This window comes from Dermacentor albipictus, chromosome 4 (genome assembly GCF_038994185.2).
Source record: "Dermacentor albipictus isolate Rhodes 1998 colony chromosome 4, USDA_Dalb.pri_finalv2, whole genome shotgun sequence".
NCBI classification, from domain to species: domain Eukaryota; kingdom Metazoa; phylum Arthropoda; class Arachnida; order Ixodida; family Ixodidae; genus Dermacentor; species Dermacentor albipictus.
In genome coordinates, this window is record NC_091824.1 from 15,144,665 (window position 1) to 15,168,228 (window position 23,564).

General features: G+C 42.3%; 1 protein-coding gene across 1 annotated transcript; it reads right to left on the bottom strand.

Annotated features, from left to right (window-relative positions):
• Positions 1-3,737: 3,737 nt before the first annotated feature.
• Positions 3,738-22,547, bottom strand: LOC139059594 (uncharacterized). Its single transcript, XM_070538017.1, has 9 exons — positions 22,149-22,547; positions 17,417-17,527; positions 16,221-16,315; positions 15,935-16,114; positions 12,690-12,783; positions 8,376-8,582; positions 8,180-8,315; positions 7,237-7,310; positions 3,738-6,709 (listed from the first exon to the last, which is right to left on the bottom strand). The coding sequence occupies exons 1-9, from the start codon at positions 22,275-22,277 to the stop codon at positions 6,440-6,442; spliced, it is 1,296 nt and encodes a 431-aa protein (XP_070394118.1). The 5' UTR covers positions 22,278-22,547; the 3' UTR covers positions 3,738-6,439.
• Between the last annotated feature and the right edge of the window lie 1,017 nt (positions 22,548-23,564).

Here is a 23,564-nt window from a genome sequence, read left to right on the forward strand (position 1 = left end):
CACGAGAGAAATGTGGCGGTGTGACGGCATGGAGGGCTGGCAAATGACTAACCGAGACGTGGCGTTCACATTGAAAGATGGCGTTTCTGCCGGTAATCTGCCACATCTGTTGAGCATATATGGCCACCAGTGCCTTATCTTGGTACCTGGCCGACCACCACTTTGCCTCCGGTGCAACAGAGTTGGGCATATCCGGCGACAGTGTCGCACACCACGCTGCAGTAACTGTCACCGCTACAGTCACCCTGCAGATGCATGCGTCGGAACTTACGCTGACAAGCTTCGTGGAAATAGACCGGCTGAGGCTGATACCATCACCGATCATCTCATGGACGTGAGCGAAGTTGTGGATGCAACTGGAGAAACACTCCCTGAGACTCATCGACAAGAACAGATTAAACCGTCATCGGCTGACATTAGCCTCAGCCAGAAGCCTGCGAGCGAGGAGGAGACTAAGGCACCTGACGACGAACCAACTGTGTCTTGGGCAGAATCTCCACCAGTTCAAGATCGCCCACTGCCTGTGGAATCTGGATCGATGTGCGAGGCCGCCAAGAAGCGTCCAGTGCCATCCGACAACCCATCGCCCTCGGCAAAGGAAGCTCGCGTTCCCAAGGTGTCAAAGTTGACAAAACCGCTCCGGGGAACACCTACACCTGCTGATGTCCCTTGTGTTAACGTGCACCAAAAAGTCCATAGTGCATCACCTCATCGAGAAGGGAGTGGTGCACCTTTGGAGCAGCGTTTAGACGCTGCACCTACATAGGTAATCATGGCGGGCGCTCTTCCCTTCCATTTTGGCACTTTAAATGTCCGTGGCTTACGAAGTAAGCGACGGCAAGTACAGCTTCTTCATTTGTTACGCAATAGAAAATTAGATATTGCTGCTATCCAAGAAACAAAGATTGAATCCGACGAAAACACAGAAGTAGCTCTATCTCCATTCATATCTGACTATAATGTTTGTGTCAGCCATGCAGTAGGCGTTTCCGCAGGCTGTATGTTATTTGTTAGCAAAAATTTACAGTGTGATTTCCTACATTTGTTTACAGATAGGGAAGGGCGCCTAATCTGCTGCGATATTGATATCAGTGGCACGAGCTTTAGATTTGTGTGTGTTTATGCCCCGAACAAGTTACATGAACGCGAGTGTTTCTTCTTATCTCTAGAAAATCATTTCTGTACTGATCGTGCATTGGTCCTCTTTAGAGACTTTAATTGTGTATGTAACGCGCAAGATCGTACGTCACTGAAGCTGAGACATGATCCCCGTAGTGATGCGTTGCAACGCCTGATATGTTATTATCAGCTTGTGGACATTGGGGAAAATGAAAAGGCGGGATGTCGATATACGCACTTCCAGGGTACCTCGCATGCAAGGCTTGACCGAATTTACGTTTCACTTAGCGCGCTACCTCTTATTCATGGTTACACTGTGCATCCTATATTCTTTAGTGACCATTGCCTAGTCTCAGCATCTTTTGGCAGCCGTCGGCACCAAAGTCGGCGTATGTGCTGGGAGCTGTGGAAATTTAATAACCAGTTACTTTCGCGCGAGCGTTTCTTAATTCGTATTACTGAGCTTATAGCTCATGTGTCTTGCCGCAAAGACTTGCCACTCTTTGCTTTGTGGGAATTATTCAAACAGGAAGCTAAAATGATAGCTATCGAAGAATCATCAATATTAGCCTTTGAAAAAAAGAATAATTACAAAGCATTGTATAGACTTTTGAGTGAGTTGCATGAGCTTGAATGCATACATCCGGGTCAATATATTGAGGATATTCATAAGGTCAAGGCACAGTTACAAACTTTGAACGCAGAAAAATACAGAGGTGCACTAGTGCGGGCGCGAGAGCAGCGTTTCCTGGAAGAACAGCCTTGCAGTAGGGCCCTTAGTGATGAGCGCCGACACGCGCTGTCTAAACAAATACTAGAGATAGAGTATGGTGGAATCATTGTTAACGAGCCTACTCTAATAACTAAAGCATTTTTTGAACATTACCAAAAACTATTCCGAGACCATATGCCATTGGATACAGATGGTGCCAAAAAAATTGTATCGTTGCTGCCCCAGTTAAATCAGGATGAGTACGATTATACAAACGAAAACATTGATATCAATGAGGTAACTTCATGCATCGATTCGTTAGCGAAGGGCAAAACGCCCGGCCCGGATGGCCTTACTGCCGAATTTTATCAGTGTTTTCGTTCCCTCTTATCGCCATTATTACTTCAGGTGTACCGAGAGGCCTTGGAAGTAGGGTACCTAACCACCACAATGTACGAAGGACACACCGTCCTTATAGCCAAAACCGATGATGAACAGAAATTGCAAAAAGTTGACGGATATCGTCCTATCTCCTTATGCAATGTGGATTACAAGATTTTTGCTAAGGTATTAGCTAACCGTTTGCAAGTTGTAGTAACATCTGTGGTCGGTGATCATCAAACATGTGGCATCAGGGGACGGTCCATTCAGACGAACATTCATGTTGCGAGATCGGTGCTAGAGTGTGTAGCTGAGGGGATTGGACAGGTGGCAATGGTACAGCTAGATCTGGCTAAGGCGTTCGATAGGGTGAATCACTCATTCCTGTTTACTTTACTAGAGCATATAAATATCGGATCTCTGCTCCTTAGAGGTGTGAGGATATGTTATGCTAATGGCTCAACGCGGCTTATAGTGAATGGCTCTCTCTCCGATCCGATTAGGCTTTCATCATCAGTACGACAAGGATGCCCATTGTCACCGCTTCTGTTCTGCTTGTATTTAGAGCCACTTTGTATGCGCATTCTTAAAGAACAAAATTTCCAAGGGTTCAAATTACTGACTAATGAGGTGCGGGTTCTTGCGTATGCAGATGACGTGGCCTTTTTCTGTACCGATAAAAAGAGTGTAAACACTGCTCTTGCAATTACAGAAGAATTTTGTGCTGCTTCTGGCGCAAGCGTTAACTTTGAAAAAAGTTCAGGTTTTTGGTTTGGATTATGCACACTAAACAAAAATAACGCGAAATGGGAGTAAATCGCTCGTCCTGTATCGCATTCCCTTTTCTGGTTTTTTTTTACTACGTACCAGTCGAGGTAAAAATTTACTACCATGCTGACCAAGTTTTTTGCATGTAGAAACGAGAGTAATTTTTTAATCTGTGTGAAGGTTTTTAGAGATGATAGTGGCACTATATTTTTACTTCCATCACAAAGTTCTAGCGGCTATTCCTGAGAGTTATTTTTCAAGCCCATTCGAGAGTTTCTTGCGTCTGATGCGAGAGTATTTTTTTACCTCTTTCATTAACTTTTCTCAGCTTTTTCCGAGTAATTTTTCAAGCCCATTCGAGAGCTTTTTGGAGGTGATGCGAGATTATTTTTTAATTCATTTATCTGGTTTTCTAGGCTATTCCTGGGAGTTATTTTCAGGCTTTTTCTCGAGTTTTTTGGTACTGATGTGGGGGTATTTTTTTACCTCGTTATCAAGGTTTCTCAGCTCTACCTAAGAGTAATTTTTTAAGCCCATTCTGTAGTTTGTTGGAGCTGATCTCGTAGTATTTTTTTACCTCGTTCATCAGGTTTTCTCGGTTCTTTCCGAGAGTAATTTTTCAAGCTCATCTTGGTGTTTCTTGGGGCTGATGTGGAAGTATTTCGAAGTCAATTGAAAGACCACAAGGATGATTTCAAAGATACCAAGCATGAGTGATTTTTTATTAGTTCTGACATGTTTCTCATAAAAAGTCAGGCATGAGTTAATCATCACAAAACTGTGGCCTTAAAAATGCTGTGATAAGCATAATAAATATTTGTACTAATACACAGACTGGGGCAGGTAACTGCCCATTAGATCTCTCATAGCAAAGTAAAATATGACAACACATTCAATGTGCAATTTCACTAAACTACAGTGAAAATAAAGTGACACACAACACAAAATCTAACTCATAAATACACAGGCAGTACTAGTGATGTTCACATTAGACCCACTGAATATGCAGATCATTCCTTCAAACAGGCGGTTGTCCAGAACATGGGTGTGCAGTGCATTCAATGGATCAGTGTGAACCATAACTATGCAACATAAAAATATTGCACTTAAGGCCAAATGGCATCTGCTGCTAACGGCCATTGCTGCCCAGACGAAATGAAACAACCATGAGGTAAATACAGCAAGTATTCATATATCACATTAGTGCCGGCAACTGCCCACCATATCTCTCACTGCAAAAGGAAAACTGTCAACGCACTCACGATGTAGTGAAACTAAAGCACAGTGAAAACAAAGTGACACACAACACAAAATCTAACTCATAAATACAGGCAGTACTAGAGATGTTCACATTAGACCCACTGAATATGCATATCATTCCTTCAAACAGGCAGTTGTCCAGAACATGGGTGTGCAGTGCATTCAATGGATCAGTGTGAACCATAACTATTCAACATAAAAATATTGCACTTAAGGCCAAATGACATCTGCTAACGGCCACTACTGCCCCAGACGAAATGAAACAACCATGTGGTAAATACAGCAAGCGTTCGTGCTATCACAGTGCAACACATTTAAGAAGTAGTGAAGCTAAGTCAGTAGTAGAGATGTTCATGTTAGACCCACTGAATATGCAGATTTCTTCAAACAGGCATTTGTCCAGAACATGGGGTGTGCAGTGCATTCAATGGATCATTATGAACAATACTATGCAAAATAAAAATATTGCACTTAAGGGCAAATAGCATCTGCTGCTAATGACCATTACTGCCCCAGCGAAATGAAACAATCGTGATAAATACAGCAAGCATTCATACTATCACATTAGTGTAGGCAACTGCCCACCATATATTTCATTGCAAAAGAAAAACTATCACAACACATTCAAGATTTAGTGAAAGTAAAGTCCAGTGAAAATAAACAAGTGACAATATACAAAATCTAACTCTTAAGTATTGCAACAAACAAATGAGAGAGCACTAGAGATTATCATTAGACCCAGTGATAGCGTACTGACCTTCAAACAGCTAGTTGCCCAAGACATGGGTGCACAGTGCAGTGAATGGATAGTTATGAAGAAAAATGCAACTATGAGCAACATGTTCTATCAACTTTCAAACTTTCAAGAAAAATGACCTCACTCAGATGAGGAAAGTGGTCATTGCTAATATACACATGACAAAACATATATGTGAAAACAGCCATTAACTGATACTTGTCCCCCTTGTGCTGAAAGAAAAAGTATGCAGCCCTTTTTCCACAGAAGAGGAACATGTTGCACAACTGTATTGCAGTACTCATGCGTATAAGCCAGATTTCAATTTCGTTGCCTGAACATTGTAGTGCTTCTTAGATAGTCTAAAAGGTAATTGAGTCTGTTTCCCTTATCTGTTTCTAGGCATGCGGTTGCGATGGATGCCCTATGCTTGTGTCACAAGTTGAACATAGTGCTACCTAGGTGCGACTACAAGTATGTGTATTTGTAGCTGCCCTCAATCCCCTTCATGTTGCCAGTCAGCATCTATGATGTCTCTTTGTATTGTTCATCTAGCACTGTTTACACACAGAAGGCGTGTCTGAATACCAAACCACCTTATTCTCCACAGTTACTTTAAAGTAAATGCGTTGTGACAAAGTGTAATGTTAGAAGTACATGATAAAGAAAAAAAAAGAATAGCTAATTCAACTCCCCCCTTCATTACCCATTCCTGGACCATTAAGTTTTGCATAATACGCTTGTGCTGATTAACACAGAACCACGTTGGCCTAACCCTAGTGGCAAGGACATCCTTCAAATTATCAGTTGGTACAGAACCACTGAGCATGCTGCTGGTGCTCTTGCCTCTGCTGAGAATACCAGTCGCATACTAACACACATTTTGTTGCTAAAGGTTCATTACAGAGACATTAAAGAGAAACAGTAAACCATTTTAGACTGATAAAACAATCTTTCAGAACTTTGTATTCATGAACATTGTGGCAATCAGCGGATTAATAGAAGAGAAAATGAAGATTTAACTTTCATTTTTCAAATTTTATGTAACGCGCCACACATCAGTGTGAAGTCGTACTTCAACTAAGTTTATTCTTTGACACCTTTAGAACAGAATTCATCAATATTGGCCAGTAGAACATTAACTAGACCCAAACAGACACCGTCATATTTCATAGCACAGCGAGCTGGTGCAGGAATTATAAGGTGGTGGTGGCGACACCAATTTTCGTTTTTGCAAGTTATCTGGCTTATCAAGCCAATTCTAACGGTAAGAGTTTTTTTTTTCGGTGTTGTCGAATGATTTGATAGAGCTCAAATGAATTTTGAAAGAATTTTGCCCTTTTAAAGCAAGCACTGTGCTACATGGCTTGGGCAACCTGCCGGCCACAGAACCCAGAAGTACTTTTGTTAGGCAAAATAATTTTTAGACTTTTCTGAGGATATGCATCCAAACATTTTTTTGCCTAGCAAAAGTTCTTGTAAAAGTTTACTAGCTCCAATGCCTTCACCCGTGGCTTTGTGTGACTCAAATCTAGAAAGCAGTGTTCAATGAATGTTAAAATCCTGTGGGCCTTCTTTGGGTATACCACATGGAATACCCAGAACGAAGCGAAAAGGCAGGCCAGGCCTGCCAGCAGTGATGACGTGACAAACAGTCGCTGCGCATCGATGTGTAGCGCGAGGGAGCCATCAGATGCCCTCTGGAGGCATGGAGTTAGTGGGACCGCAGCTGTCTGTGGAACAAAACAGAAATTAACAAAAAATTTATTACACAAACCTAAGGTCACTCTATAACAAGTCCCTAATTTTGATGGTTACAAAAAAGCAAATGCCTTGTTTTATTCATTCATAAAGTGTGTGTTATATTTAAGTTTTCCTAAAAGGGGGCATGTTTAGATGTGGAAATAAATTTGTCTTACTGAAAGTCACAGCATATGTGCGCAAAGCACACAATTCAGAAATACACTAACCAAGACCTTAAATAAAAGCTAATACACTGGGACTGCACAAAACATGGTCATTAAATTTTCGCTAAGCATTAGTTTTCGGCAACAGATGTCAGATGAAATCAGTGTTTAGGTTCCCTTGAGCAAAAGGGTCAGCAGCTCCCATCTAGAGAGGGAAGAGCAGACGCGCAGGGCCCCCAGAAAGTTGATAGGTAGAAACAGGCCCCACATGCAGTCCAAAAGGAGATTAACACAACTGTGCTCCAGTCCAGCTATTGCATGTGTTAATAGCTCCTCTGTCTTGAAGCACTTACCTCTGTTAAGATAGCATCAAGCGATTCATTGCAGCGGCCTGCAATGAAGTCGAGGACGCCAAGCACACCATCCTCTGCAAACAGTGAGGGACACACTTCAGTACTATTTTACTCTCAAGACTTATGAACTATACATACATTTTATGTAAAGAAAGAAATTAGCTAGAGCTATGCATGTATCGGCATAGTTACTTCATGCATAAGGCTATAAAGGGACAGGGCACACATCTTGCCATTTCTGTAGCGCTGCTGCATGCTGGGCTTGTTGGCATGCAAACTTCTATATTCTTGCGCAAGCACACAGGGACAAAAGGTAGATGCATGCACCACATCCAAGTCTTCATTTCATCTCGGTCTGCTTATGCAAGAATGTTATCCAAGTTGTAGTTTTTGCTATAAACTTTTAATGCAACAGTTGTTTGCAATGCTGTTATATTGCAAAGCTGTTTCATATTCATTGGAAAGTGTACCCATGCCGTGTAGTCAACATTCCTGGCCATCTCAAGCACACCTTAGACAGCATATCACAAAGAAAACAGCTCATTCTTAGTGTTCAAGAATCCAATCCAGATGTTAGTAACCTCATGCAGATTTCTAGTTTTGAATCAGAAAATTCAGTGTGGTGCCAGAACTACATCTTTAGAAGACAGTTACCAATCAGAATCACCACATGAAGTCACATTAAGCAGGCTCCTACAAACTCGGCATGCTCTCTCATACTGGTTAATCCTCTACAGCTTGAAAAAACCTGTTGTAGCTTGCATGTGAAATAGTAAAGAAGTTACTTGCTCTGGGTACATTTAGCTCAAGTGAAGAAAAGTAATTATGCAAAAAATTTTATTATAAAGTAACTCATGTATATACAGAAATGGTTGATCCCTGAAAGGAGTAGCAGTTTTGTCAACACTGAAAATCTATAAAAAATAGAAACACATAAAATTACCAGCAGCCATGGCAGAGAACCGCACAACCTCGTCCTGCTCCGCGTGGTCTAGAATGATGCTGCACAGACGGCTGCAGCCTTGCTCAATACTGTCGAGTATTGTTCTCTTGAACAATATGTTGAACTCCATCAGCAGCTGAAAACGGAACCATTATGATTAGCATGAATGGCATGAAAATGTTAAACATAAGCGTACCGAGTGTTCTGTTGCCAGGAAAGGATACTGCAGGAGCGCCTCCGACAACGTGACTCGCCGAAGGCACTCGTGCCGCTCCTTGGCTGTTGCAAGAAGACGTGGCCGCAAATCTTCTGGATCAGCAGTTGCAAAATGTTCCTGCAGCCACTCATTGTGTTTTTGTCGTGACTCCAAGGTCTCTCCATAAACGATGAGGTCATTGTTGTTCTGCAATATGTAAAACCAGCACCTCAGTGACGAAACTTTGATAGTTAAAGGAAAAATATCAGTGAAACAAAAAACAGCCAAAAGATGTGCACCACTGACAACACTTTACCTGCATTTTTCAGAGGGGCATGCAAAACAAAACAGAAATAATTAACAAACACTAACAGAGAGGCGGCATAGCTTCTTGTTCGCCACCTCCACCACTGGCTCCCTGGGAGTTTTGCGGTAGCTCTGGGCCCGAACCGCTTGCATTTCCGACGACACATTCACTGCCTTCTTTCTGTTGTTCTTAAACTTGTTCTTGAGGGCAACATTCCACGATTCCTGTAGTATATTTGAACAAAGATGCATAAAAGACATAACTTTCGTTACTTTAGTGCATAAAAACACACATGAATTCCAGTTGGCTAAAGAAATGTGTATGCATACCTGGAACAAAAGCCTGTTACCTGTTACGGTGCATCGCAAACAAATTTTTTTAAAGGTACTTGTTCTATTTATACCATTTCATTCTGTTGGATCTTGGTTGTTTTACTTGTGTAAGTGTAAGATTGCCACCTTTACAGACTCGCGCTGCCCTTAGCAGATTACAACACAGTCAGATTGACTGTCCAGTTGTGCGCAGCATTAATGACTCTGCCAACAAAATTGTCTCATATGACATATCTCTCGTTGCCCAACGCATACCTTCACACATAAAGATCGCCACAAATAATGAGGCTGTTCGGCTGGCTTCACTTGCGCTCATAACAGCTGTGCCTGCCCTGAAATATTGTGCAAGCTTGATGAAGCTCGTCTGGTGATTTGTCAACACCTGCTCAAGCAGCATCCAGACTAGCGCGTCGCAAATGGACTGTTCCCACCCCATGTTCGCAATCAAGGCTTGCCTTGTCGCACTAGAGCACTACTACTCAAGCTAAGGGTTGGCTGTGTGAACATGTGCGAACGTTTATAATGACAAGGACATGTGGCTGGTCCATCGTGTCCATTCATACTGTAGTGTCCTGCTTCCACTGCACAGCGCACGTCGCTTGTGAGAGAATGTCACCTTCTTGGCCTGCAGTGTACGACACTCAACGAATATTTGTACCCCAGTGGTTGTGCGTTTCGACGCAGTCAGGTGCACCACTCTTACTTTTTTAAAAGAATCTACCTTAGGGTCATATTTGTAGCCTATTTCTGTTTCCGGGTGACAGGAACTCTGACACTATTTTTTCTATTTCGACAATATTTAGTGGCGTGACCTGCAGTGACCGGCCCTACTATGTGTGACCTGTATTGTGTGCGTTCTACCTAATTTTTTGACATATGTAGTCTTTCTTTTATCTTCCATCCCCTTCTTCCTGTCTTCTATTGCTGTTGCTGTCTCCTGTTTTCTGAAGAGTAAGCAGGCGTTGTGCCCCTTCCGGTGCCAGCCTGCTCTTCGCATCCCTTACCTGTCTAGTATATATACAGGTTGTTTCCGCAAGCACTTTAAAGAAATTTCAAAGGTTTCCTGCAGCAGATAGCACAATTCTGGTTCATGAGCTGGTCTATTCAATGAGACAGACATTACTTGCGCAAAAAATCGAAATGCATAATCAACTTAAAAGGACATCTTGTTGGGCGAGTTGGTCACAATCCATCTTGAGTACTAGGTGCGAACACACACAAGACGCAAGGTAGGAGACGGGACAGAGCGCCACTTACAACTGCTTTATTCGGAGGCATACCACACACTTATATAGCCGTCTTAGGCGCAAGGAACGCAATCAGATCAAGATTGATATGGAAGCGAACTGGTTAAATATTTCTCAGCCATACATAAAGATGTTCACGGATCGCTGATGCACATACTTCCTTTCTTTTCGAAAAAGAAATGGCTTGCAATGCACCGTTGAAGTGCCTGAGGGTAACTGCCTACAGTTTCAAGATATAAACGTTGAGTTTTGTGCGGATCAGATTTGTTGGGCATATGCACCTCGTGCAAACAAAGAGCTCCTGCCATGCGACTCCACCCATATGAAGTTAATAAAACGGGGGATTGCTTCACTTTGCCTGAAATCCGCCCTCGGAAAATCGTGCCCTCACAGAATGCAGTTTTAGCTGGCAGAACCAATTGGCTAGGCTGTCTCCAGCTGGATTCCCTGATTCGATTGTGATGGCAGTCGCTTATAGCCTAGTACAAAAAATGAGTGCGGCTGTGAGAGCTGAGGAAGATCCCCCTCGAGATGAGGTGGTGAGGCCTGTGGTGGTGCCCTATGTACACAAGATGGCCCACAATTTAAAGAAGGTTGCTAGCAGACATGGGGTACCACTTGTGTTTTCAGCCCCCAAGAAGCTAGGAAGCCTTCGCTCTCGTATTGAAAGAATATGTGAAGATAAAAATCGATGTGGCACCAAGCATGGGAGACCGTTCATGAAGTGCACCGAAGGTGTCGTGTACGAAATCTCCCTCTTATGCGGCCGCTCCTAAAAAGGGCTAATTGAGCCCTGCGTTAACGACCGAATTAGGGAACATGAAAGAAATGTAGAGCAAGATAAAGAAGGGCCAAACATATCCAAGCACATTAAGTCCTGCCCATCACGCTCTTGTGAGCCATGCTTTGCAGGGACGCGTATTCTAGCAAAGAGTAAAGATAAAAAAGCTCAGGAAGTAATTGAAGCTTTCTTTATCAGAAAGAAAGGAAGCATGTGTGTCAGCGACCCATCAAAATCTTTATATATGGCCGATAAGAAATATTTAACCAGTTCGCTTTCATATCTATCTTGATCTGATTGTGTTCCTTGCGTCTGAGACGGATATCTAAGTGTGTGGTGTGCCTCCAAATAAAACGGTTGTAAGTGGCGCTCTGTCCCCTCTCCTCCCTCGTGTCTTGTGTGTGTTTGCGCCTAGTGCACAAGATGCATAATCGACTAATTAACATACATTCCCTAATGACATTTTTGAACTGATTACCTTGTGGCCTGTATTGCAATTTACAAATTTAGCAGTGGAGCTCGCAAGGCGGATCCATCTGGAACGAATTCACAGTATGACACCAGTTTCAAGATATTAATTCCCGAAAGTTGCGGAGAAATGCATTGGCATTCCAGTTACTCTCCTCATGAAACATCGTTATATGCATTAAAGCACGAAAGTAACTTGAATGCCAATGCATTTCTCCTCAAAGTTCGGAAATCAATATCTCAAAAGTGGTGTCATCCTGAGAATTCTTTCCAAGCGAATACGCCTTGCGAATTCCACGGCTAGAATTTGTAAACTGCAATATGGGCCATGAGGTAATTAGTTAAATCTTATTAATTATTTAATTAGTAGATTATGCATTTCAATTTTCTGTGCAGGTAATATCCGCCTCTTTAAACAGACCGGCTCATGAACTACAATTGTGCTATATGCCACAGGCAACCATTAAAATTTTGAGTGTTCGCTAAAACACCCGGTATGGTTTCAAAACAAATAATGTTACTGTGCTTGAAAAAAAAAAACATTTCAAGTACTAGTTCTGTTATGCAAAAAAAGTAAGGCGTGCAGACAGGACACAAGAGAACTGAACAACATGCCTCACTTTTTTTTGCATAATGAATCCTTACCAACTAGCTAAGCTTTCTGTCGTTCTATACTAGTTCTGTTTCTACCATTTCATTCTGTTGGATCTTCCTTCTTTTACTTGTGTAAGTGCACACAGGATACATAACGCTGAGAACTCCATGAAGCTTTTAGCGATGTATGGTACCAGCACACCACCAGAGATTTGAACTTTGTAGCACGAGTTTCCCAGATTTTGATATATTCTATCCATTTCCTGGATATAATCTGAGCTTGTTGCATATTACATAGAAAGACTCGGCTATTTGAGGTGCCTGAGTGAAGTTACACACTATTCAAGGTTTCTGAATTAGGCTTCCTAGTTTCATAAACGCTAAATCATTAATGCACATCCTCATCTCAACATTGCATTTAATAAACTGCGCATCTTCCTTCTTGTTGTCCTTTCCTGATTATAAGACCCTGCAATGAGCTCTGCCACACCACATCAATCCAGCTGTCAGAACAACTGCATAAGACCTCAATGTGGCACCTATGTACTAAAATGGGAAGGAAAAGATGGCAAAAGTTTTACTCACCATGCCACTACCTTTCTTTACATTGTCACGCAAGTGCGGATATTTTTGAATCAGTTGTTCCACAGCAGTGCAGTAAAGCTCCTTAGAAGGGTACCTATTCAGAAGAGATGTATCAATACGTTTGTATTATCAGTACAGTATGAAAACATCTCAGGAAAGCACTAAAGTTGTAAAGAATCTTCAAAAAGCCAATTAACGCAATAATTATTTCTTAGGTATATTATAAATGGTCGAAATAAATTATAATTGGTTATCAGCCCCTGACTCAACATAGGCCAACCTGCAAACCACTATGTCCAAGCAAAAAAAGAAAAAAGATTCATGTCAGACAAAAAGTTTCATTTTAAAGGAACTCAGGAAATACACTACGCAACTTCAGTTTCCTACATCCATGAATGGAAGCATTTAAACATACACACATGCACACATACATAGGCAATGCAGTAAGCTGTTTATAAAAGTGCAGGATGCAAGTGGCACTACACCTCTGTTAAGGGCATGCAACGCATCCCCTCAGTCACTGTACACATTTGTAGACACGACTTATTTTTGCCATATCTGTGCAGTTGTGGCAAGGAATAGATCATAAAAATTATGCTTAAGGTAAATTGAATGTTCTTTTTACCTCAAGTACCTCCGTTGTACTGAGGAAAATCTATCGCTACCGAAGATCACTTTGAAAAGGCACTACAGTGTTTGACGGGTGGTGTAACAGGGGACGTTTCTGTAGCAATTGTGGAATTTTTTTTTCTTTCTAGTAATGCTTGCAACCAATAATGAACTTGCACAAGTAATCCATGCTAGTTTAATTCGTGACTGAAGGGGCTATCTCGCTTGTTAGTCAATTGCTACTCTTTGGCACTTACATTATAACCTATTAAGGTAGTGAGACTATTCTGCCTGCAAGTCACCTTGCAGAAGCAGAACTTATGTGTGAAATTGCATTGTGGTGTAAGAATACGTGGAACCAAGAAGGTGCCACCCTCCAGCTTATTTTATTCACAACAATATAGCCACATTAATATGCATCTGCCTGCAGTAGCATTAACACATACCTACAAAAACTACACCCACATTGCAGCACTTGGACTAGGCAATGCACACAACAGCCACCCAAGTATAAATCTAGAAACTAAATTTCTTCTTTAGCAAGCACCAAAGAAGCTACGCTGGCACATTTGTAATGACTACGCCGGATGTCTTTCACGTTTTCTTAACACAGTGAAAGGCATCCGTAATCACATCAGTGGCACTTTAGATGTTCCTTCTCGTGTGGGTTTTTTGAGAAGTTATTTTGCTTTTCAGTTATGAACCAACTAGCCTGAGAATAAGTGCTTCTGTTTATCTGGGCTCAGCACTTTTTTCTTGCTATTGGAATGCTACTTCAGGCAGTATAGAAAGTGTTTCAGTGAACACTTGCAAACATATTTAAAGGTTGCCTGTGGCAGATAGCACAATTCTAGTTTATGAGCTGGTCTACTCAACGAGGCGGGCATGCAAAAAAAATTTTAATGCCTTATCGACTAAGTAATAGAAGTGCACTAATTTAGTTTTCTTAACTAGTTACCTTATGGGCCATATTGCAATTTACAAATTGTAGCCATGGAGTTTGCAAGGCGGATTCACTTGGAACGAATTCTCAGGATGACACCAGTTTCGAGATATTGATTCCCGAAATTTGTGGAGAAATGCATTGGCGTTCTAAGTACTTTTGTGCTTGAATACATAAAACGATGTTTTTTAGGAAAGTAGTTAATTAGTGAATATTAATTATTCGATTATGCATTTCAATTTTTTGTGCAAATAATATCCGCCTCTGAGTAGGCCAGCTCATGAACTAGAATTGTGCTATGTGCCCCAGGCAACCTCTAAAATTTTTTTTAAAGTGTTCGCTGGAGCACCCAGTATTAAAAACAGTTGTACCCTCCTGAATAGTTGGCCTGGTGCATTCTGTGTGCTTCAGTTCACCCTTCAGGTTAGATAAATTTGCAATCGATTTCCTGATAGTCTGGTACACAACAAAATTGTGAGCATAGCACTGAGTTCCAACAGCCTCTCAGTCACTAGTGCTGTGGACTGCCATGTGTTCACTGCAATGTCAAAGAATATTTTCACTGTAGTTGCCTAGAGCTTGTTCGGCTACGCGATTACTGCACCTTGCAATGGGCCTTGAGACGGTTCGTATTGCAATATGAGTTGGGCACTCAGATTTAGATCGCTTACCAGTTCAACTGGTTTTTTAGCCAATTCCCTGCACTAAGTAAGCAGTTCCACCTGGTTCACTAGTTGTTGCAGCTGGGAACCCGTTAATAAATCACCGCATCTAGTAACAACCAGCTGAATATTTTTTACTATTGCACAGCATATACAAAATTTATTACTTTTTGACCATGAAAAAAAATCATATTCTTCGTTTACCACATATCTTAAAACTAAAGAAAGGCAAGAAGAACCTGGAGGAAGCTGTGGGAAGTGTTAGTACAACCAAAACCACTAGAAGCTTGCGGAGAAATGTGTGAAAACTATCCCGAGGTTAAATAATGTGGAAGCTATGGCTGTCAGAACTTTCCCTTATAGAGAGTATACGTGTCTGCAATATCACACAATACTAAAATCAACAGCTGTTCCAGTTTATAAACATAAGTTCTCATATCTCAATTCAACACTAAAACACTGCACGAGAAATTAAGTTTTTTGCTGTAATACACCGCTTGTGCAAAAGCAAAAAAAAAGTTGAAACGGGAAAGAAAGAAAAATAGACGCGCGTCATTAGTACTGTGATTCAAACTGCCTGCCTTGACACCAAAGGTGAATGCCCTAACGACAGTGTTACGATGGGAGCCTGCTTTCTCTTGTTTCATGAAAAAAAGAAGGCAGCAGTACCATGACAGCAGTCTTAGCAGCACTGTGAGAGGCTTACCACAGATGGTTTACCACCAGAAATAGCTGTGCTTTATATCAGCATTAACCTAGTGAAATTATTTTTTTATTTAGTGGTATAACTGGTTTATTGCCAAATTCAGTCACTCCAGACGGATACCAGTAAGACCTATAAAAAAATTATTTGGCACCAGGTGCTTCGAACTAAGAATTCTACAATAAAGAAAGTCCACCAGTCATCAACATTAGGGACCAGCGTGATTGCTATCACTGCGGTCCTTAACAGGTGGGACTGGAGGCCAAATTCTATGCATGTCGACATAACATGGGACCATACATTAGGTTAATGCAAAAGCACTGCTTACCATACTATCTCGAAACAAGCTTGAAAAAGGCGGTTGATGATTGCTCGCCTCACCGGTCCCCCCACGGGCTCTTTCCGCTGTAGCACCTCTTCGTATGGGCCGAATGATGGCAATTTAAAGTCCAAATAGTCAAACTGCTTTTGAAGTGGCACATGCACCTCCACGATGGAGGAGCCATCGCTGAAAAGGATTGTTATTGTTAAGTTCACAAAATAGTAACTGCTTTTAGCTGCAGTGAATGACAAAGGGCCTTTCTGTGCCTTTTCTATGAAGTACCAGCTCTTACCTGAGACCAAGAACCTCATTAGTGGGGCCAGCATTGTCGGACGCACTTGAGAAGCTGGTGTCCGGGCTCGTGCACTGCACAGCAACCATGCTTTCCTGCAGCAACAGTTTCCGATTTGTACATTAACAGAGGTCCTCAATGAAAGAATCAATGTCACTTCACTAAGCTGTGCTTTCAATTAATAAATTCAAGCATATTGCAACAAGGCCATTTGTGGTGCTGGCAATAATTACAGCCCTTCGAAATTATAGTTAAACGTGACCTGTCGCAGCAAGGTACTTGAAATTGCTTGAAAACCTGACTTGGCTTAAAAGAATATTTTCCCTTTTAAATGTAAGATGCACCAGCTAATTCCAGCATAATAGCAAACACTACTAATACCAAGCAGCATGACAAGCTAGCAAGTCTGCAGAGTCAGCCAAATTCTATGTAGCATAGGTAAGAGGAATGAACTATGGATTACTTGAACCTGATACCTAAGCCTGAATCTGGCCCTGCATCAGGTGCAGATTCATCATGTGCGGATTGAAAATTAACAGCTCCACATCCTGACTCCCTTGAATTTGAATGCCTCTACCAAATGTACCTTCCTTCTCCATCTCCTCTGACAACTAAATCAAGGAGATGTCATGTTTCCATTACAAGTATTGCGTCCTTTATTATTTTTTCTCTTCCATTTTCGCAGTGCGCCGCACTTACAATTATATTTTTCGCAGGTTCTGCATAAAATGATTTACCAAACTCACGTGTCATAGTCTGCAACATTGCAGGCAGTGCCTCTGATTTTCATACTCCGGCTAAATGTGGGACTCCCTTGAAAGGAAGGGCGCACAAGCTTCAAATTCAAATTTCAGCTGTATTTTGCAGCATGCAGTGGTTTGATACTTCACAAACACAATAAGTGTGTGATCTACACACCAGGCTTGTGTGTTTGCATTGCCCTAACCTGATGAAGGGCCCTTTAACTTGTTTCCTTACCGGGTCATAGGAAATGGGTGAATTGGATCGACAGCTTTTCGACATGTGCTGCCTGAACTCTTCCACAAGCAACGCCATACACCGTATGAAATTAAGGCTGCACTTTTAACTGTGTCAAATTTTTCCATTTTTACCACACTGAGGAGACAAACACAAGCATGCTCTAAAGACAATCCCCTGGTGGCTGCTTGACTTCTATTTCAGAAGAATACACTCACATCTGTATGAGGCACTGTTTTTCTTGCCACCTTTATCTTCGCCTTGGTGGGAATTATGGCATCTGCCTCCAGGTCAATGAAGTCATCCAGATCGTCGTCGTGGATTTGGAGCTGAACAAGGCATTTTAATTATAAATATCAGTGTTTCTTGGGTGCACACATACTATTACAGCTCTTCCAATGCCTATCAGTGCAGCCTGCTCACAGCCCAAAAGAGCAGGAATAGAAACATATTACACATGGTGTAGACTCATGTTGTTACATCATCATCAGCAGCAGCTTGGTTACACCCACTGCAGGGCTGAGGCATCTCCCATACTTCTCCAACAACCCCGGTCATGTACTAATTGTGGCCATGCCGTGCCTGCAAACTTCTTAATCTCATCCGCCCACCTAACTTTCTGCCGCCCCCTGCTACGCTTCCCTTCCCTTGGGATCCAGTCCGTAACCCTTAATGACCATCGGTTATCTTCCCTCCTCATTACATGTCCTGCCCGTGCCCATTTCTTTTTCTTGATTTCAACTAAGATGTCATTAACTCGCGTTTGTTCCCTCACCCAATCTGCTCTTTTCTTATCCCTTAACGTTACACCTATCATTTTTCTTTCCATAGCTCGTTGCGTCATCCTCAATTTGAGTAGAACCCTTTGCGTAAGCCTCCAGGTTTCTGCCCTGTAGGTGAGTACTGGTAAGACACAGCTATTATATACTTTTCTCTTGAGGGATAATGGCAACCTGCTGTTCATGATCTGAGAATGGCTGCCAAACGCACCCCAGCCCATTCTTATTCTTCTGATTATTTCCGTCTCATGATCCGGATCCGCCGTCACTACCTGCCCTAAGTAGATGTATTCCCTTACGACTTCCAGTGCCTCGCTGCCTATTGTAAATTGCTGTTCTCTTCCGAGACTGTTAAGCATTACTTTAGTTTTCTACAGATTAATTTTTAGACCCACTCTTCTGCTTTGCCTATCCAGGTCAGTGAGCATGCATTGCAGTTGATCCCCTGAGTTGCTAGGTAAGGCAATATCATCAGCGAATCGCAAGTTACTAAGGTATTCTTCATTAACTTTTATCCCTAATTCTTCCCAATCCAGGTATCTGAATACCTCCTGTATACACGCTGTGAATAGCATTGGAGATATCGTATCTCCCTGCCTGACGCCTTTCTTTATTGGGATTTTGTTGCTTGCTTTATGGAGGACTATGGTGGCTGTGGAGCCGCTATAGATATCTTTCAGTATCTTTACTTACGGCTCGTCTACACCCTGATTCCGTAATGCCTCCATGACTGCTGAGGTTTCAACAGAATCAAACGCTTTCACGTAATCAATGAAAGCTATATATAAGGGTTGGTTATATTCCGCACATTTCTCTATCACCTGATTGATAGTGTGAATATGTTCTATTGTTCAGTAGCCTTTACGGAATCCTGCCTGGTCCTTTGCTTAACAGAAGCCTAAGGTGCTCCCGATTCTACTTGCGATTACCTTAGTAAATAGTTTGTACGCAACGGACAGTAAGCTGATCGGTCTATAATTTTTCAAGTCTTTGGCGTCCCCTTTCTTATGGATTAGGATTATGTTAGCATTCTTCCAAGATTCCGGTACGCTCGAGGTCATGAGGCATTGCGTATATACAGGGTGGCCAATTTCTCTAGAACAATCTGTCCACCATCCTTCAACAAATCTGCTGTTACCTGATCCTCCCCAGCTGCCTTCCCCCCTTGCATATCTCCCAAGGCTTTCTTTACTTCTTCCGGCGTTACCTTTGGGATTTCGAATTCGTCTAGACTATTTTCTCTTCCATTATTGTCGTGGTTGCCACTGGTACTGTATAAATCTCTATAGAACTCCTCAGCCACTTGAACTATCTCATCCATATTAGTAATGATATTGCCGGCTTTGTCTCTTAACGCATACATCTGATTCTTGCCAATTCCTAGTTTCTTCTTCACTGTTTTTAGGCTTCCTCTGTTCCTGAGAGCATGTTCAATTCTATCCATATTATACTTCCTTATGTCAGCTGTCTTACGCTTGTTGATTAACTTCGAAAGTTCTGCCAGTTCTATTCTAGCTGTAGGGTTAGATGCTGTCATACATTGGCGTTTCTTGATCAGATCTTTCGTCTCCTGCGATAGTTTGCTGGTATCCTGCCTAACTGAGTTACCACCGACTTCCATTGCACACTCCTTAATGATGCCCACAAGATTGTCGTTCATTGCTTCAACACTAAGGTCCTCTTCCTAAGTTAAAGCCGAATACCTGTTCTGTAGCTTGATCTGGAATTCCTCTATTTTCCCTCTTACCGCTAACTCATTATTCGGCTTCTTATGTACCAGTTTCTTCCGTTCCCTCCTCAGGTCTAGGCTAATTCGAGTTCTTACCATCCTGTGGTCACTGCAGCACACCTTGCCGAGCACGTCCACATCTTGTATGATGCCAGGGTTAGCGCAGAGTATGAAGTCTATTTAATTTCTAGTCTCGCCGTTCGGGCTCCTCCACGTCCACTTTCGGCTATCCCGCTTGCGGAAGAAGGTATTCATTATCCTCATATTATTCTGTTCCGCAAACTCTACTAATAACTCCCCCCTGATATTCCTAGTGCCTATGCCATATTCCCCCACTGCCTTGTCTCCAGCCTGCGTCTTGCCTACCTTGGCATTAAAGTCGCCCATTAGTATAGTGTATTTAGTTTTCACTCTACCCATCGCCGATTCCACATCTTCATAGAAGCTTTCGACTTCCTGGTCATCATGACTGGATGTAGGGGCGTAAACCTGTACAATCTTCATTTTGTACCTCTTATTAAGTTTTACAACAAGACCTGCCACCCTCTCGTTAATGCTATAGAATTCCTGTATGTTACCAGCTATATTCTTATTAATCAGGAATCCGACTCCTAGTTCTCTTCTCTCCGCTAAGCCCCGGTAGCACAGGACGTGCCCGCTTTTTAGCACTGTATATGCTTCTTTGGGCCTCCTAACTTCACTGAGCCCTATTATATCCCATTTACTGCCCTCTAATTCCTCCAATAGCACTGCTAGACTCGCCTCACTAGATAACGTTCTAGCGTTAAACGTTGACAGGTTCACATTCCAATGGCGGCCGTTGTTACATTCCAACCTCTTAAGACTTTTTCCCCGAGCTGATGATGCAATTTCCTATAGATATTTTTATCCATGTAATAGCTACACCCAAATTATCCAAGAACTACAAACAGGGTGGCTAATTACAACATGCATCTGAGTGGCACGTGCTTTATTGATCGGGAATGAATAAGGGCATGCAAATGGTGTCACATCATGTTGCATGCTATTAATATTTACTTTAGTGCAGTGATGTGTCATGCACCAGAGGCCTCAGGAGAGCACCTTGGCAAAGTAGGCGGCACAGAAAATACAGAGCGTTGAAGTGGGAATTATATGTGAACAGGAAGAAAGCAAACCTAGGGGCCCAATTTTTATTAGCCATTTCATAAGAAGCCAACAAAGATATATATAGGAACAACTATGCATAGTTGTGTTCTCATCCATTCTTATTTTCATTAATTTATCATTTATTTGACTCAATAAGTGCAAGTAATTTCTCCTATGCTGTCTTATGACTTGGCTTCTTATGATATGACTACTAAAATTTGGGCCCTTCGGTTTCCTTTCTTCTCGCGCGCATATATATATATATATATATATATATATATATGTGTGTGTGCGGTTTCACGTAGCTTGAGCAAAATTAGAGTATGCAAATGCCACATAGCTGAGAGATACTGAGATTATTTTTTGCGTCTGCATAATTAGATGATGTCTTAATAAACTTATCAATTATTATAATTAGATGAAAGGTCTAAATAAAAAATTGTAGTGCAACATCAAAAACTCCCGATGTAGCTTTAGATGTTTTTCTGAACGTAAAAGAATCCCACGAATGCACGCAAAATTTCCGCGCGACAGGCCGCTTGAGGCACTTTGCGTGTATTCGCGGGCATCTTTTACACTAGGAAAAGCACTTTTATGTACCGCGTATTGAGCAACAGAAAGCTGTGTCGGGAGTTATTCGTGTTGCTCTACAATTTTCTCACTTACACCATTCATATGATCATAACTGGGAAGTTTATTAAGATCAATTATCTAATTAGTCGGAATGCATAAAATATCTCCAAGCGACGGCAAACAACTTTACCTTGGTTCTGTCCAGCTACCAAGCATGTGCATGGTTCAAATTGGGTGAAACACCCTGCATGGCGCTGAAGCACGTGCCGATTCTTGGTAGTATTAAATTTTTGTCACGTTCCGAAAATTACTCTCACGCATGTAAATATACCACGTGCGGACAAATCTCACAACGCGAAGGATATGCATGTTCCTTGTTTCAACTAGTGGGTCAATGCAGCGATTGTCACAAGTATCTTGTAGCGCGAAAAAGAGACTAAGACAAAGAAACACAAATCGAAAGTACGGGAGCCTTCGTTTTTTCAGTCCATAATAGTTGTAACAAAAGTACCCAAAGTTGCTAGTTGGCATGCATTCATGCTTGGGAAGTTACAAGCAGCGAGAAAAAGCGCGCGCACATGCATAGAGAAAGGGATACAAAGAGCGCTTGTCTTGTCATGAGTCCCTCTGTAGCTGTCCGCACTGCTTGTAATTTTCCAACTATGCATGACTACTCACGGAAGTGACACTATTAACCATCCAACCCAAATGCAAAGCTGTCAAGGTATTCAAGGTACTCACCAGTGTGTTCTCGTTGACGGGCACAAATGGCGCCAAAGCCGCCAGAAGTTCTGAATGGGCTCCTGTCGGCAGCACGAGCTTTTTACGCTCGCCTGTTTCCAAGATGGCTAAACACACTACCCCCGCCATCTCGAAAGGTACTACTGCCGGACGTCAAAGTTCGTAAGCTGGCGGGAACCGCGGAGCTCGGGAAGTGCGCGTACTCGTAGAAGCGCAACGGACGGCCGCGCACGTATGACCTTAGCGTAAGGAGCATATAGGAACTACTGAGCGCCAAAACGAGCAATCGCAGGGAATTGTGTGGCGCGCCGTTAGCTATAGTAGCTTCTGATTGGACGACGCGGCGGCATCAGCGGCATGCCCGGCGCGCGTATTTTTCTGCGCGGTTTCAACTGTTGATCGTGCGAAGCTTTCCGTCCGCTTTGTCGATCAGCAGTGTCGTGCCATTCATGCCGCTGATTTCTGGGTATCAATTCGCTCTGAGCGCGACGATGACGAGCCAAGAAAAGCAAGAATACGCAGTTTTTCTTTTTCTTTTTTTTTAAGGATACGCTGTTTTCACAAGCGAACTCTGGTTTTCGTTTCGGCAGCCTTTTCTGTTTCTGCCAGGTTTAGCTCTACGACATTTACCGCTGCTTCGACGCACCGTCACTGACTGCTGTGCCCGCGGGTCAGTCAGACGTACGGACTAAAAAGCTATCTTTATCCGATAATTTATCTAGCAAGGTTTCGACTTTTGCGCTGCTGCTTCTGTTTCCTTGCGCGCTCGTCGGGGAGTGGCTCAGAGCATGTGTGTGTGTGTGCGTGTGTATATATATATTTATATAAGGAATTGAGCCGACGCGAGAAACTCGTTTGGACCTTTTCATCGAGTGGCATGTGCGCAATGCCCTCTGGAGCTCCCTGGGAAGTCTCTGAACCAACATTATATGTTATATGGTAGAATCGTAGTGGGATATGCCTATTTCGGGTCGGCCAAGAACGGACGCACACCCAGTGGCACATGCTCAGTGTTGTATAAAACTACAGTAAATCAAGAAATTCGTTAAATAAAATTCACCAACATTCCATTCACACATCGGCGTGCTTTGTAGGCGCCTGTGAGGCGACATTATATTTTCAGGTCTTATGTAGCAAGCTTTCTCTCTCTCTGTGTTTTTTTTTTTCAAACATATAAATATATTCATTTATTTATTTGGTCAGGATACAAGGACTATGTAAGCCACTTTATAAGTCACTATCATACAATGGCTATTGGGGGCGAGGACTTACGGAGTCGCTATCTGTCGGAAGCGCTTGGCTTGCGTAGTATGAGGGATAACGCGGCGCTCAATAAAAACAGCGCGCGGGAGCGATCCCGGACATTACTGTTACTCTCGAAACGAATGAAGTCTTTTACTTACTGTAAAAATAATA

What these genes read in the sequence shown, in the direction of transcription:
- LOC139059594 (XM_070538017.1), bottom strand. Translation starts at nt 22,277, where the DNA reads ATGGCGGGGGTAGTGTGTTTAGCCATCTTGGAAACAGGCGAGCGTAAA. An exon ending in CCGTCAACGAGAACACACTG is followed by an intron (nt 17,528 to 22,148) that starts GTGAGTACCTTG and finishes TGCCTTGTTCAG; the next exon opens with CTCCAAATCCACGACGACGA. An exon ending in GCTTGTTTCGAGATAGTATG is followed by an intron (nt 12,784 to 15,934) that starts GTAAGCAGTGCT and finishes TCTTCTGAATAG; the next exon opens with GTACCCTTCTAAGGAGCTTT.